Raw genomic sequence first — 14,573 nt, forward strand, 5'->3', positions numbered from 1 at the left:
AGGTTCCTGAGCGGCGGCCTTTTTTTGTCGGCGGCCATGGTGTTGAATGGTTTGATATGTTTAATTCCTGTAGTTTCTCCAGCAAGGACGTAGATGGACCCAGATTACTGTGAGAAGAGTATCTGAGGTTCAAGAGCTCCGATCGAGTGTGCTGGATCAAAGATGACACTTCACAAACAAGTAACGCAGATATTAAAATAACAGAGAGGAACACTGCATGTACTGTGGCAAGCCTCACGGTCGCCATCTTTGTATGTGTACAATACCATATGTGTCAATAAGTTTTCACTTATTTCATCATTAGAGCCACTGAAAACACAGTAGATGTATTGTATTCTAGAAGTTTACACAAATATATACATTTATACACAAACGCATGTCTCATTCCTATTTTGCACGCGCGCAAAGCGGGATTTTCCTTCCCCAGACGCACGTCGGTAAACTAGGAAATAAACTTGCGCTCCCTGGGCAGATCGGCGCAAAAAAGAGGCGTGTTTCGGCTGTGAACACTCCTGGCGCGCGCCTGGTAAACCCGCCATTATAATAACAATCCGTCATGCAACATGCGCACCTGCTCTTAAAGGGTATGTTGGATGGCGCTCTGATTGGTTTATTTCCGTTACGCCTAAACCACACCTATGAATAATGAAGCTACTTCAGACCAACCCCTTTTAGATTTGCGCCAGGCGCAAGAGGCATTTATCCCGCCGGGAAAATAGCAACAGCGCCCAAGACCCGCCCACAAAGTTACTTGCGCTTTGCGCTTTGACACTTGCGTTTCAGATCATTAAAATAGGGCCCATTGTGTGTAGGGTCTACATGCAATTTATTTTAAATTGGCTATTTTATTATTTCAATATCCAAATTTGACACTAAATCCCACAGGGAAAAGGGCTTCTATTTGTGACATGCAGTCTTTGCATTTGAACATTGCACATTTTAAACAGGACACGGATTAGCTGGATAAACGTTAGCCGATACAAACATACTTATAGAAAATAGTTAATAATAATAGCAAATAATAGCAAAACGAATCACTTATTCTAAAAAGAGTATGAAGTATAAGTTAGACGAATCTGACATATAGGGCTGTCTTAATAGTAAAACGTCCGTCATTAAACAAATTTTAAAAACACGGATGTATATTAAGAAATGCTTTCTGACATTTTAACAGGAAAAAAAACAACCAAGAACAAAATTTAAACTTAGAAGATCATTGTAAAATGAAAATTGAAGGGCTCTCTCTGTATGCACGGTCTGTGTTTGTGTGTGAGAGAGAACTCGCACAGCACTGATACAACAGTACTTTTTAATCCATAAGTAAATAACGCGCTAGTTTTTATACTAAATTATTATGTCACATGATTAGTACTTAGTTATTATTAACACAATAACGTAAGACATGCAAGCTAGGTTTCTCAACACTGAGAATGAATTAAGAAATGCCAGTTTCTCCAGACTCGCGTTTATCAGTAATCCACAAATCACAGCACTTTCATAATCACTAAACAATTGGCCTTATGCACAGCTGCACTACTTCCTGAACTTCAGCCAGCTCCTTGTTTCCTGTCTGCCATTATTGGTCAAATTGATTAATTCAGGTGTGCCTGACCTCAGTAGTCACGGCAACAATAATCAGACACACCTGAATAAATCAAGCTTGGCCAATAATAGCAGACAGGAAACAAGGAGCTGGCTTAAGTTCAGGAAGTAGTGCAGCTGTGCATAAGGCCAATAGCGGTTTTAATTTTATTTCGATTTATTGTTCATCAATACTTAAGCTTTGAATAATTTTCATGGCTGAATGATGTCTTCCTCTTATCTGAGTGACCATGAATGACGGAGTGTTTTAAAATAATCGATTTGTGCCTATAATAGCTCTGAACGTGTGATTTATATAAATAATTAATGACCTTATTCTATGTTTACACTAACCATGGCTATAAATGCATGTTTTGGTTATTGGGGGACTATGCCTCATGTCATGTCTGATAGAAGTTTATCATTTTAAAATTACCTATCAATTTTAAATAACCTATTAACTGATAAAAAAATAAACAACTGTAACATTTCTATTAAAAATACTATTTTTAACCATGTAAAATACTCACATCAGTGCGTTGAGTTTACAGTGTTTATCCTGCAGTAGAGCAGCGATCTGATTCACTCGTGTGTCTCCTAGTTCACGTTCACTCAGATTCAGCTCTCTCATGAGTAATGGGTTTTTACCCACAATTCCAGTCACATACTGACAGGCTTCATCTGCAGCAGGACTCAAAAACCTGCAGAAAAGAAGATGAAGCAGGATTCAGTTAAATTCTCAACTACACTTGGTGAATGACAAACTCCATTTTACATGATTTTTGTCTTGAAATCACATAATCAACTTTGATGTAACAACATATTATGTAGCTTATATTGTATTATTGAAATAACATTTCTATAAATAATTCGGCTGCATATAATAAATTTTTTGATACATTAAAAATCAATTAAACAATAGTATTTCCTCATGTCTCACCTCAGTGTCTCCAGTTGACAGTTTGGATCCTGCAGTAAATCACTGAGCTGCTTCACTCCTGATTCTCCAGGATCATTTCCTCTGAGATCCAGCTCTATCAGGTGTGAAGGGTTTGATCGCAGAGCTGAAGCTAGAGCTTTATAACCTTCTTCAGTGATACTGCAGTCTGAAAGTCTAGAAAAAAAGACAATGTTATATTTAGATAATTAATCTGTTATTTTAGAAAGTACCTGAACAAATTAAATTAAATAAACTGAATTATATTTTGTTCCTTGTACAAAAAAAATATAGTCAGTTGAAAAACAAAAAGAGACAAATGGAAATGCAGTAAAACAAAAGGCCTTTTAGTGCTTAATCCTGTTTTGTACTAACAGAGTGTACAGAATGACAACCACATTCAACAACTGAATTAACTCCCTAAAAATGCAGGTAGTGACAACCGCAAAATGCTATGCAGTGTGTATAGAACAGAACTGAACAGCTAGTTGTTAATGACGTATTTTATCATTCATCAAAAAAAAAAATCTTCTTATGCGTGAAGCAAGAAATCACAGCAAAAGCGGTTTGAACCTCATTTGTATTGTCACCAAAATATTGTGACCCGCACTTTAATTACATAATAAAGTCGATTGCTTTAACAGCAACCCCAAATATACTTATAATAAGTGGACATGGCAACACTGTAAAAGCACACTCTTTCAAACAGCCTTTACAAGGATAAAAACACGATGCCTCTGTCGACTGTGCTTTAGTAAAAATTGAGAGATCCCGTAAAATCTGAGAGAAGCCGTAGTTGATCGTTAACTCGTGTGAAGTCGTGGAGCATGAGTAAAAGGATATATAAACTCAAGAGCGGTTATTGCGGGACTAACTGACTTTATAGTTTATTTGCTGCCCTTTGATACACTGTGGAAACCTTGATGGACTTTGACTGTTTCTCTGAACTCCTCTTTTCGCACAATCTTTCCACACTAAGACTATGTGAACTGTGTGAAGAAGGTTTGATATGAATGAAACCTGTGTTGTTTGCTGTATTGTTTACGTGTTGTGTATGTTTATTATTCCTATTATTCCAATGGTGATGTGTGGTGTGATGAAATTGGTACTGTTGTAACTGCCTCTGTCGCCAATTTATTTCTGTATTAGCACTTTTACTATTTTCGTTTCTTCTGAATTTAATGTTAACAGCAAGACGGAACTAATTATTGGTTCCGCCCGGAGGTTTCCGGCCGGGCGCTTTTGAGCGACGCACTGAGAAAAACATTACCGCGAAAGAGACTGATGTATCCGCTGTTATCGTGTTTAAGTGCATAAGTTTACAAGAAAATAGGCAGAAAGAAGATACAGAAGATCTGAAAGAATGTTTTAGCACCTCCATGTGATAAGCAGCAATGAGGTTTGTTGACCGTTCATTTTGCTGTGATGGTGTTTGTGTTTACATATGTTTTCATGTGTATTTTTTGTGATGTAACGTTATAACATATAAGATGTCTAACGTTAGCTGTATATGGCCTTGATTATGACACAATATTTGTGAGACATGCATATAGCATTATTTTTTTGTTTATTTACATTTTCTTTCTTCATCTTCAACCAGTTCTCACGGGTTGACCAGCATTAAAGCCCTGTATTCTAAACAAGACCTCTTGCCTCATGTCTGTCACTGGAGGAGCTACAGTGAGAACTCATCTGCTCTGCATGAGTAGACGAGGAAGACAGTACCAAAGAGCCGTGATCCATGGACAAGAAGGGACATCTCTACATCCAAGACTGTGCATCTGCCCCTGACATTTACGCATCTGCAGCATCCACAGAAGAATCCAGGTGCCTTTCCACGAATCCGGCTGAAGTTAAGAAGCTTAAATATTTCCCACAAGAGACTGTGAAACATCCCTTTTTGCCGTCATATTCATACGGTATAGTTGCGTGCATGTTTAAGTGTTAACTAAGCTGCAATTAAGAGACTTGAAATGAAAATATTCTGCACAAAAGACTGAATTTTGCATTTTGTAGAATAACAAGATATAGATTTGTGTGAAATAGATCTGAAAATATTTCTAAAAACTAATACTAGTAGTAGAAAGTTTAGAAATGTGAATAGCTAAAGAGAAGTGAATCACTTAGCTTTTTGCCAAATTACATTTAACCCAAAATTAAGTGCACCAAGTAACAATGTCAGAGCCTAGTCATACATCTAGCAGAAAGCAGGTTAGTGCAGGAAAAAATATAGAGCAACAGTGCATAGACATGCAACTACAGGCCACTAAAGGCACAAGAGCTGATGACCACACTTCCTCACAAGAACCACGAAGAAGCCAAAGAGTCCGAAAATTAACGGAAAAGGGCCAAGAGCTGTACAGTGAGCAAATAAGAAGATTTGCTCACCGTTTCTCTGTGAGTTATGAGGAGTGGAAGGCTATCGCTAAGGACGCCAAGCAAGCCCTGAGTGGACAATGCTCTAAAAACCTGCTACATGAATACATCAGCAAAGTAAGCATGGCCTCAAAGAATCTGAACATTGCTTATGAAGAGTTGAGGCACATAGACAACCCTGACCAAGACACACGTCGCAGAATTGACACCTGTGATGCAGTAACCAGGAAGATCATCCAAAGCGCAAAGGATCGTTTGGAGACAGCAGATAACAGTGGAGGAAATGAAGAACAAGGCCACAGGGCGACATCGTCTACATTCAAGTCTGCAGCCTCAGACAAGATAAGTGTCAAATCCCAATTCACTAAGTCCTCTCATGCTCAAGGCAGCTCCAGACATTCAAGTCGGATTTCTGCAAGCAGACAAGATGCCGCTGCTGAAGTTGCTGCCAATGAAGCTACTCTAGAAGTACTACTAGAACAAGAGTGTTGCATTGAGGAATTGGAAAGGCTTGAAGCTGAAGCTGCAGAGAGACAAAAGGTGCTAGACGCAAAGCGCAGACAACTGGAGCGACTAGAGACAATTAAAAAGTTAAAAGCTGCTAAGGCACGTCAGCGAGTGTATGATCAGAGTGAGTGCTCAGATGAAGAAATAAGCAGTCTACTCCATCACAGTGTCTGTATTAAGGGAAGGGAAGAAGCGAAACATGAAAATAATTCGTTGCAGCACCATTCCTCACCACAAGACTGGGCACACTCAAAGCAAGATGAAAGTACAGCAGCTCTTGTGAGAGCACTTGCAGAGTCCATCAGTGCAGGTCGTCTTCCTATACCTGAACCAACAATATTCAGTGGCGACCCACTCAGATTCAATGACTGGAAGGTTTCGTTTCAGACACTCATTGATCGAAAAAACATTCCAACTGAAGAAAAGATATATTACTTGCGAAAGTATGTGGGTGGACCTGCTAAAAAGGCTATAGAGAGCTACTTCCTGCTTGGTTCAGAGTCAGCCTATCATGCAGCTTGGAGGATCCTCGAAGAAAGATATGGCAATCCTTTCCTCATAGCCAAAGCCTTCAGAGACAAGCTGGAGGGATGGCCCAAGATAAGCTCCAAATGCAGTATTGAACTTCAAGAGTTTGTTGATTTCCTTCGGAGCTGTGAGGCTGCTATGACTCAGATCACAGGCCTCAATGTACTCAATGACTGCAATGAGAACCAGAAGTTACTTGCAAAACTTCCAGACTGGCTGACCTCGAGATGGAACAGAAAGGTAATAGAAGTGGAGGAAGAAAGTCACGCATTTCCAAACTTCCAGCAATTTGTAGAGTTTCTCACACGTGAAGCTAAGATTGCAAATAACCCAATAACATCTTTCCATGCTCTGACACCTGCTGAAGATAAGCAGATCAAGGTTTTAAAGAACAGAGCTGTAGGAGCTAAAGTACTAGCAACTAACTCAGATGAAAGGGCTTCCTCCACAAGCTGTTTCTTTTGTGAGAAGTCAGGACACAGTCTACACAAGTGTTGGAAGTTTATGGATAAGACCATCTCTGAGCGAATCAAGTTTGTTCAAGGGATGAAGTTGTGCTTTGGCTGTCTGAAGCCTGGCCATCGCTCAAAAGAGTGTGAAAGTAGGAAGATCTGCGATACCTGTGAGAAAGGACATCCAACCTGCTTACACGATAATCGCAGCAAAGAAAGAGGAATGTCAACAAGGACTGGTAGGGAAATGGAGCATGACAAGTCAAGAGAAGGAACAACAGATCGCTCACAAGAAAAGATGACAAGAACACCACGCGAGGTAACGTCTAACAGAGTTATCCAGAACGTTAAAAGTACCCATACATCCTCAGTCATTCCTGTGTGGCTGTCAACTACAAGTAAGCCAAGTCATGAAGTTCTTGTGTACGCTCTCCTCGATACTCAGAGTGACACAACCTTCATCCTTGAAGAGACAGTTAAGGTGCTTCACACTAAAATTGAACCAGTCCAGTTAAAGCTCTCCACAATGACTTCAAGAAATACAGTGGTGCCTAGCACAAAGCTGACTGGTCTACAAATAAGAGGATTCTACTCGGATAAGGTAATCTCTCTGCCAGTAACTTACTCAAGAGAATTCATCCCTGCAAACAGAGATCATATTCCCACACCAGAGACTGCCAAGTCATGGTCTCACCTTGAGCACATTGCAGATGAAATTGCTCCTCTACAGAGCTGTGACATCGGCCTACTAATTGGCTACAACTGCCCTCAAGCTCTTGTACCAAGACAAGTGGTTGCTGGAGAAGAAAGTGAGCCCTTTGCTCAGAGAACAGACCTGGGTTGGAGTATAGTTGGTTATGGCAACCCATGTCTTGACTTTGGAGATGCCTTTGGAACAAGTCATCAGGTCATTGTGAAGCAAGTGATATCAGTTCTTCCAAATCTCCCAAGCGAAGTGCACTATGTCTGTAGAACACAGATCAAGGAAGTAATCCTTCCTACAGATGTCATCAAGGTGTTGGAATCTGATTTCGTAGAAAGGGTTTCGGAAGACGAACACCTTTCTCAAGAGGATCTTCAGTTCATGTCAATCATGAAAAGCGGCATCAGACTCAAGGAGGACGGGCACTATGAAATGCCACTTCCCTTCAAGAAAGAAAGACCAAACTTACCAGACAACAAGATATGTGGCATCCACCGTCTCAGATGTCTGGAGAAAAGGTTAAAGGGAAATGAGCAGTACTATAAAGACTATAAGGCCTTCATGGAGGAGACAATAGCTCGTGGAGATGCTGAGCTTGTCCCTGAAGAGGATATCAGCAAGACTCCAGCGTGGTACATTCCTCACCATGGGGTGTATCATCCCCAAAAGCCTGGTAAAATCCGTGTCGTTTTTGACTGCTCCGTAAGGTTTCAAGGGACATCCCTGAATGACCATCTCCTGACTGGCCCAGAGTTAACCAACACCTTGGTGGGAGTTTTGTGTCGGTTCAGAAAGGGTCGTGTGGCAGTTATGTGTGACATAGAACGGATGTTCCACCAGTTCCATGTTAAGCAAGAGGACCAAGATTATCTCAGATTCTTGTGGTGGAAAGATGGAGATCTTAAAACCCAGCCCTCCATTTATCGAATGAAGGTCCACTTGTTCGGTGCAGCTTCATCACCTGGATGTGCTAACTATGGCCTAAAGCATCTTGCCGCTCAAGGACAAGAACGTTTTAGAGAAGAAACCATCAGGTTCATCCAGAAGAACTTCTACGTCGACGATGGATTGACAAGTGTAGAATCTGAAGACCAAGCAATCCAACTAGTGAATGAAGCAAGAGAGCTGTGTCGCACAGGAAAACTTCGACTGCACAAGTTCATCTCCAACAGCAAAGAAGTCTTAGACGCAATTCCCGAGGAAGAGTGTGCTAAAGCTGTCACGGATTTGACCATGATGTTGGGAGAACCACTGATGGAAAGAGCACTAGGGGTACAGTGGTGTGTAACTTCTGATGAGCTGCAGTTTAGAGTGGTTGTCAAAGAAAATCCACTTACACGCAGAGGGGTCCTGTCCACAGTTGCTTCTGTGTATGACCCACTTGGATTTGTGGCACCCTTCATCCTGGTAGGAAAGAAGATCCTGCAGCAGATGTGTCGTGACAAGCTCAGTTGGGATGATCCTTTGCCTGATGACCTTAGACCCCTGTGGGAGTCTTGGGTGCAAGATCTAAAAAACTTGGCTGAGGTGAGAGTCCAAAGATACTATCTGCCATCAAGCTTCAAGGTCCAACATTATGAGCTCCACCACTTCTCTGACGCCAGCGTGTCAGGCTATGGAGAGTGCTCGTATTTACGCGCAGTCAGTACATCAGGTGAAGTCCACTGCTCCTTAGTCATGGGAAAGTCAAGAGTAGCTCCTACTAAAGTCATGACTATACCAAGACTCGAGCTGTCAGCAGCAGTGGTAGCAGTCCGGACCAGTGACATGCTTAAGAAAGAACTAGAAATAGACTGCCAACAAGAATGTTTCTGGACTGATTCAAAGGTGGTACTTGGGTACATCGGTAATGAAGCCAGAAGATTTCATGTTTATGTAGCAAATCGAGTTGAGCGTATTAGACTAAGTACAGATGCCGGACAATGGAGATATGTAGCTTCCGAAGATAACCCAGCTGATCACGCCTCAAGGGGTGTCACGGCAAAACAACTCACAGCTTCTAACTGGTTCACAGGTCCAGAGTTTCTTTGGCAGAAAGAGTTACCAACTGGAGAAATCATGGTGGGAGAGATCGAGAGCAGTGACCCAGAGGTCAAGAAAGCTCAGGTTCATGACACTCAGGCAAAAGAAGCAAAAACACTCCTAGAGCGTCTGCACAAGTTCTCAGACTGGGCAAGATTGGTGGAAGCTGTTGCCAGACTCAAGCGCCTTGCTAAGGAAATCAAAGGTCTCAAGCCAAGATCCAGTGATGCCTCAAGCTTGGAGGAAAGGAAAGAGGCGGAGCTGACCATAATCAAGATGGTGCAGGAAGCAACTCTCTGTCAAGAAATTCAATGCCTTAGACATCATAAGGAGACAAAGCTCAAAGACAAAGTCAGCCAGCTGCACAAGCTATGTCCATTCCTGGATGATCAAGGTGTAATGAGAGTAGGAGGCCGCTTAGCTCATGCTGCCCTACATCTACATGTGAGGTATCCAGCAATCCTTCCTAGAGACAGTCATGTGTCTGCATTGCTCATCAAGCACTATCATGAAAGAGTGTACCATCAAGGTCGAGGAATGACTATTAATGAACTCCGAGCCAATGGTATATGGATCCTGGGTTGCAGCAAGCTTGTTTCATCCCATATTCACAAGTGCACACGTTGCAGAAAGTTCCGAAGATGCACAGAGCAACAAAGGATGGCCGACCTTCCAGAAGATCGGATGGAAACAACTGCGCCATTCACTTACTGTGGAATGGACTGCTTCGGACCGTTTCACATTAAGGAAGGAAGAAAGGAGCTAAAGCGTTATGGGCTGTTGCTCATCTGCATGTGTTCCAGAGGAGTTCACATTGAAGCACTTGATGACTTGACCTCAGATGCCTTTATCAATGCTCTGCGTTCGTTCATCGCCATTTGGGGATCAGTAAGGCAGATAAGGTGTGATCAAGGGACAAACTTTGTCGGAGCAAGGCGTGAGTTCATTGAAGCATTGAAACAGATGGATCAAGAGGAGCTCAAGGATTTGGGCTGCGAGTTCATCATGAACACCCCGGCCTCAAGTCATATGGGTGGTGTCTGGGAAAGGTGGTGTCTGGGGAAGTGTCCTGGCGTCCATTCTACAACAGTCGTCCAGACAACTAGACTCCTCTTCCCTACGAACATTTCTATATGAGGCCATGGCGGTTGTGAATAGCAGACCTCTAACCACTGATCATCTGAACGATTCTACTAGTCCAGAGCCCTTGACACCAAACCATATCTTGACCATGAAGTCCACAATCATTCTCCCACCTCCTGGAAGGTTTGTCAAGGAAGATCTCTACCTCCGCAAAAGATGGCGCAGAGTTCAACTCTTAACCAACAACTTTTGGGTACGGTGGAAAAAGGAGTACCTCTTAAATCTCCAACACAGACAGAAGTGGACCAAAGATCGCAGAAATGCAAAGGTCGGTGACATTGTTCTGTTGCAAGATGTTGCCACACCGCGAAACCAATGGAAGCTAGCAAGAGTCATCGAGGTGTATCCTGGAAGTGATGAAAGAGTGAGGAGACTCAAGTTACTTATCAGTGACTCCTCCCTGGATGGAAGAGGAAAGCGTACTTCCAAACCTGTTTACCTGGAGAGACCCATTCAGAAAACAGTTACATTGATAGAAGCAGACTGATGGTTCAATCATACACACAGACACAGTTTATTAGTTGTTTATTAGGATAGAGTTCAATTTTATTTATTCATGCAATATGTTTTGTCTCCAAGTTTAAGAAATCACTTGTGATTTGGTGGGAGTGTAACTGCCTCTGTCGCCAATTTATTTCTGTATTAGCACTTTTACTATTTTCGTTTCTTCTGAATTTAATGTTAACAGCAAGACGGAACTAATTATTGGTTCCGCCCGGAGGTTTCCGGCCGGGCGCTTTTGAGCGACGCACTGAGAAAAACATTACCGCGAAAGAGACTGATGTATCCGCTGTTATCATGTTTAAGTGCATAAGTTTACAAGAAAATAGGCAGAAAGAAGATACAGAAGATCTGAAAGAATGTTTTAGCACCTCCATGTGATAAGCAGCAATGAGTTCTCACGGGTTGACCAGCATTAAAGCCCTGTATTCTAAACAAGACCTCTTGCCTCATGTCTGTCACTGGAGGAGCTACAAATGCATTGGTTTTAAGTGATATGTAAGCTCAATATTGTACTGAGATGATGTTCAAACTGTGTAGTATAATACTGTTAAATAATTGTAAGTAATTATTGATGAATAAGTAAGGAAAATGCTAAAATAATAACAGCATGGGGAAAATAAATCTTGTAATAATAAACTCGCATTTATGTTATACATTCAGAATTGCGAGAAAAAAGGTCAGAATTCTGACTTTATAGCACACAATTGCGACTTTATTTCACGCAATTCTGTCTTTATAACAAGCGATTGAGGCTTTATTTCACCTAATTCTGTCCTTATAACATGCGATTGAGGCTTTCTTTCACCTAATTCTTTCTCTATAACATGCGATTAAGGCTTTATTTGACCTAATTCTGTCTTTATAAGATGCGATTGAGGCTTTATTTCACCTAATTCTGTCTTTTTATCATGCGATTGAGGCTTTATTTCACGCAATTATGTCTTTATAACATGCGATTGAGGTTTATTTCAAGCAATTATGTCTTTTATAGACCCCTTCAATGTTTGTACACATTGGAATCCTCTGTTGGGTGCGCGCGCAGCATGGGGTCAGAAAAATGGCGCGGCTAATAGACCGGCATGATATTGTGTCAAGTTATGCACTGTCTTTGAGGTCTTCACGGGTCCAAAAACTCATGCCCGACCCGAAAGAGACCCGTAATGTGCTACACCGAACCGACCCGTCATTCATTTCAAAAGTTGGACCCGGACCCGTGCAGACCCGAGAAATGACATAAACGTACTGCCCGGACCCGACCTGGACCCGTCTATTATTTGAAAACTGGACCCGAACCCGGCAGGAAGACACAAACCCGACTGAACCCGATTGTCACATATTATTTCACACGAGTTGCGAAAAATAAAACTTTTTGTCTTACCTAATTTTAGTAGTCGTCGTCTCACTTCCTTGTACGTTACTGACTGACTGATGCATTAATCCACCGACAAGAAAGTTCTATCCATGTTATTTATCTCGTTATTCCAAGCTTAATCCACTCATTATTTCAGCTTTAAAAGTCCACTTGATGTCACGGTGATGGATGACAAATGCAACCTTGCACATGTACATTCTGACTCGAGTTAACTCGCATAATAACTTTAACTGTTTGCCCTTTTGAATAACGATTGTTTGTTGCTTGTTCAGCTTGATCATATCTGTGCTCTCTGCTCTTCATTGAGTCTGAATCTGACCTAGGGTGACCACCCGTCCCGCGTAGCGCGTGCGCGCACAGCGTTTGAAGCCCAATTCATGCGTCCCGCAAATTGAGACCGTGTCACGCATAATCAATGCTTTCTCAAAAAGAAAAAAAAAGTCGGTCACTCTATATCCTCGAGACCGAGGCAGCCAAACGTTGTGCCTGAACACGTTCACGTCCATGAACTCGTTCATATTTTGGGTGAACTGAACGTATTGTTTTACTGCCTGTCCCGATGAACGTGTGAACTCGTTCGTTCTGGTGTCTGTGAACGCACGCTCTCTCAGTTTAATGGGGTGCCAGATTTCTATAGAGTCTTCCAGGCGAAAGCCCGGCTAAAACTCACCGTAAACAGGGCTTAATATGTAGCGAAAAAACACCCAATCTGGCAACACAAGCCATCAATGTCGCACCGCGGCCGCCGTCGACAAAGGCGTCGTATGATAATTTAAACGTATTTTATAACGAGGTCGGTGAAGATGGGAAAAATCTTACATTTCTGTGCAAACTTTGAACTGAACTAGTTCATTTTAAAATGTGTGAACTGAACTTTGAACTAGTTCATGTAGAAAGTGAACTTCCCCAACACTGGTTGCCACTCCCACGTGACCTGCCGACTAGGTTGATGTTAACTTTTTCATTGTTGTCATGACAGCGCAGCTTCTCGTTCCGTGAACCTCTGGAGTTGTGAGTTTAGACTTTTTTTCGACTTTTTTTTTAAAACTGTTCCTGTGGTGTTGAGCAACTAAAATTCCTGTTAATCCTATAATTTTATATTTTTATTTATTTAAAGTGAATTAATTGTAATGAAAAATAAATTAAATTAAATAGCTAAAGTAAATCGTAAGTGGAAGTGCATCTGTCAATTCATTGAATGTTTAAAATATTCATCTTTATTTAGAAAAAAAATACACATTGGTTGGCCTATCATGAGCATCAGCATATAGCCTATCAGCAAAACATGTTTAGGGAATAGGGCATTATTAATGTATGTGCTAAGGTATGTGCTTTTTTTGAACAATTATTCATGTACAAACAGTAAGGTAGTAACAATTCTAGATATGGGTAAACCACTATCAGAGTCTGCCCGTGGGGTGGGGGCACCGCCGCGCCAAGCAGTGTCCCACCTTGTCCCTCAGAAACATACCCCTTGTCCCCCCTTGGGCTTATTAGCAGGTGGTCACCCTAATCTGACCACCAAAACTTTAAGATTAGACAAGACGGTTCATTTATATTATTATAAACATTGGAGAAAATGCAAAGCGCAGTTTGGCGGAAGCTCTGCTTTGGTTGCCATAGAAACATGACGCGCGCTTGACATTGCACTCCAATCGCACGGGTATTACCAGCCCGTTCTCAGCGCGTGTTATATAGCGATATAAGCGATGACTTTTGTGTGTTAAAAGCGGAGGTTTTACCGAGCCAGCGCCAGGGGAAAAAGACCTCTATGTACAAAGCCTGGGTCGTGATCAACAAGCGGGAAGGCTAGCAGCTACATCCATACTGCAAATTGCACCTGCATGGCAGGGTAACGTTAATTATTTATCATATTGGAGACGGATGCACTGTAGACTGATTGACTTGATGGTTATATTTCCCTAGAAAACTGTCACGACTAGGCTACTAATCACTTAACTTACCCAGCATTCGTCACCTTTCCTCCAGGGTCATTATTGCTAAACTAAACGTGTGTCTGTCATTTCACCAACTATCGCTGAGATGTGTGGAAATCGCGTCAGTGCGTGATGTAAAAAAAAAAAAAACATAAAAAAAACTCATTAAGACACAACACACGGTTAGAACAAGCATGCACAGTCTATAGCCGATGTAAAAATACATAAAACAAAAATCATAGTAGGCATGTTAGTATTTATCGTTAGTATTTTTTGCAAGTTAGTATTTATCGACGCAACAAGTAGGCATGTTGACGAGAAATTCTCCGGTAACTGGTTTAAACTATGGTTACAGCACGATGGAATGAACTTTTCTGACCCCGACATGCGCACTGCGCACCGCATTTTTTTCTGTGACGTCGACCGTGAAGGGGTCTATAACATGCGATTGAGGCTTTAGTTTATTTCACGCAATTATGTCTTTATAACATGCGATTGAGGCTTTATGTCA

The 14,573-nt window shown here is 41.7% G+C and overlaps 1 protein-coding gene across 1 annotated transcript in view; it reads right to left on the bottom strand.

Annotated features, from left to right (window-relative positions):
• Positions 1-2,107: 2,107 nt before the first annotated feature.
• Positions 2,108-14,573, bottom strand: part of LOC148978799 (NACHT, LRR and PYD domains-containing protein 12-like) — a 55,844-nt gene continuing 43,378 nt past the window's right edge. The window contains exons 13-14 of the mRNA XM_089130763.1: positions 2,522-2,695; positions 2,108-2,282 (exon numbers count right to left, since the gene is read on the bottom strand). Coding sequence (XP_088986889.1) covers positions 2,108-2,282; positions 2,522-2,695 — 349 coding nt within the window. The remainder of the gene's footprint in view (positions 2,283-2,521; positions 2,696-14,573) is intronic.

This window comes from Pimephales promelas, chromosome 5, assembly GCF_988280905.1.
Source record: "Pimephales promelas chromosome 5, fPimPro1.hap1.1, whole genome shotgun sequence".
Lineage (NCBI taxonomy): Eukaryota > Metazoa > Chordata > Actinopteri > Cypriniformes > Leuciscidae > Pimephales > Pimephales promelas.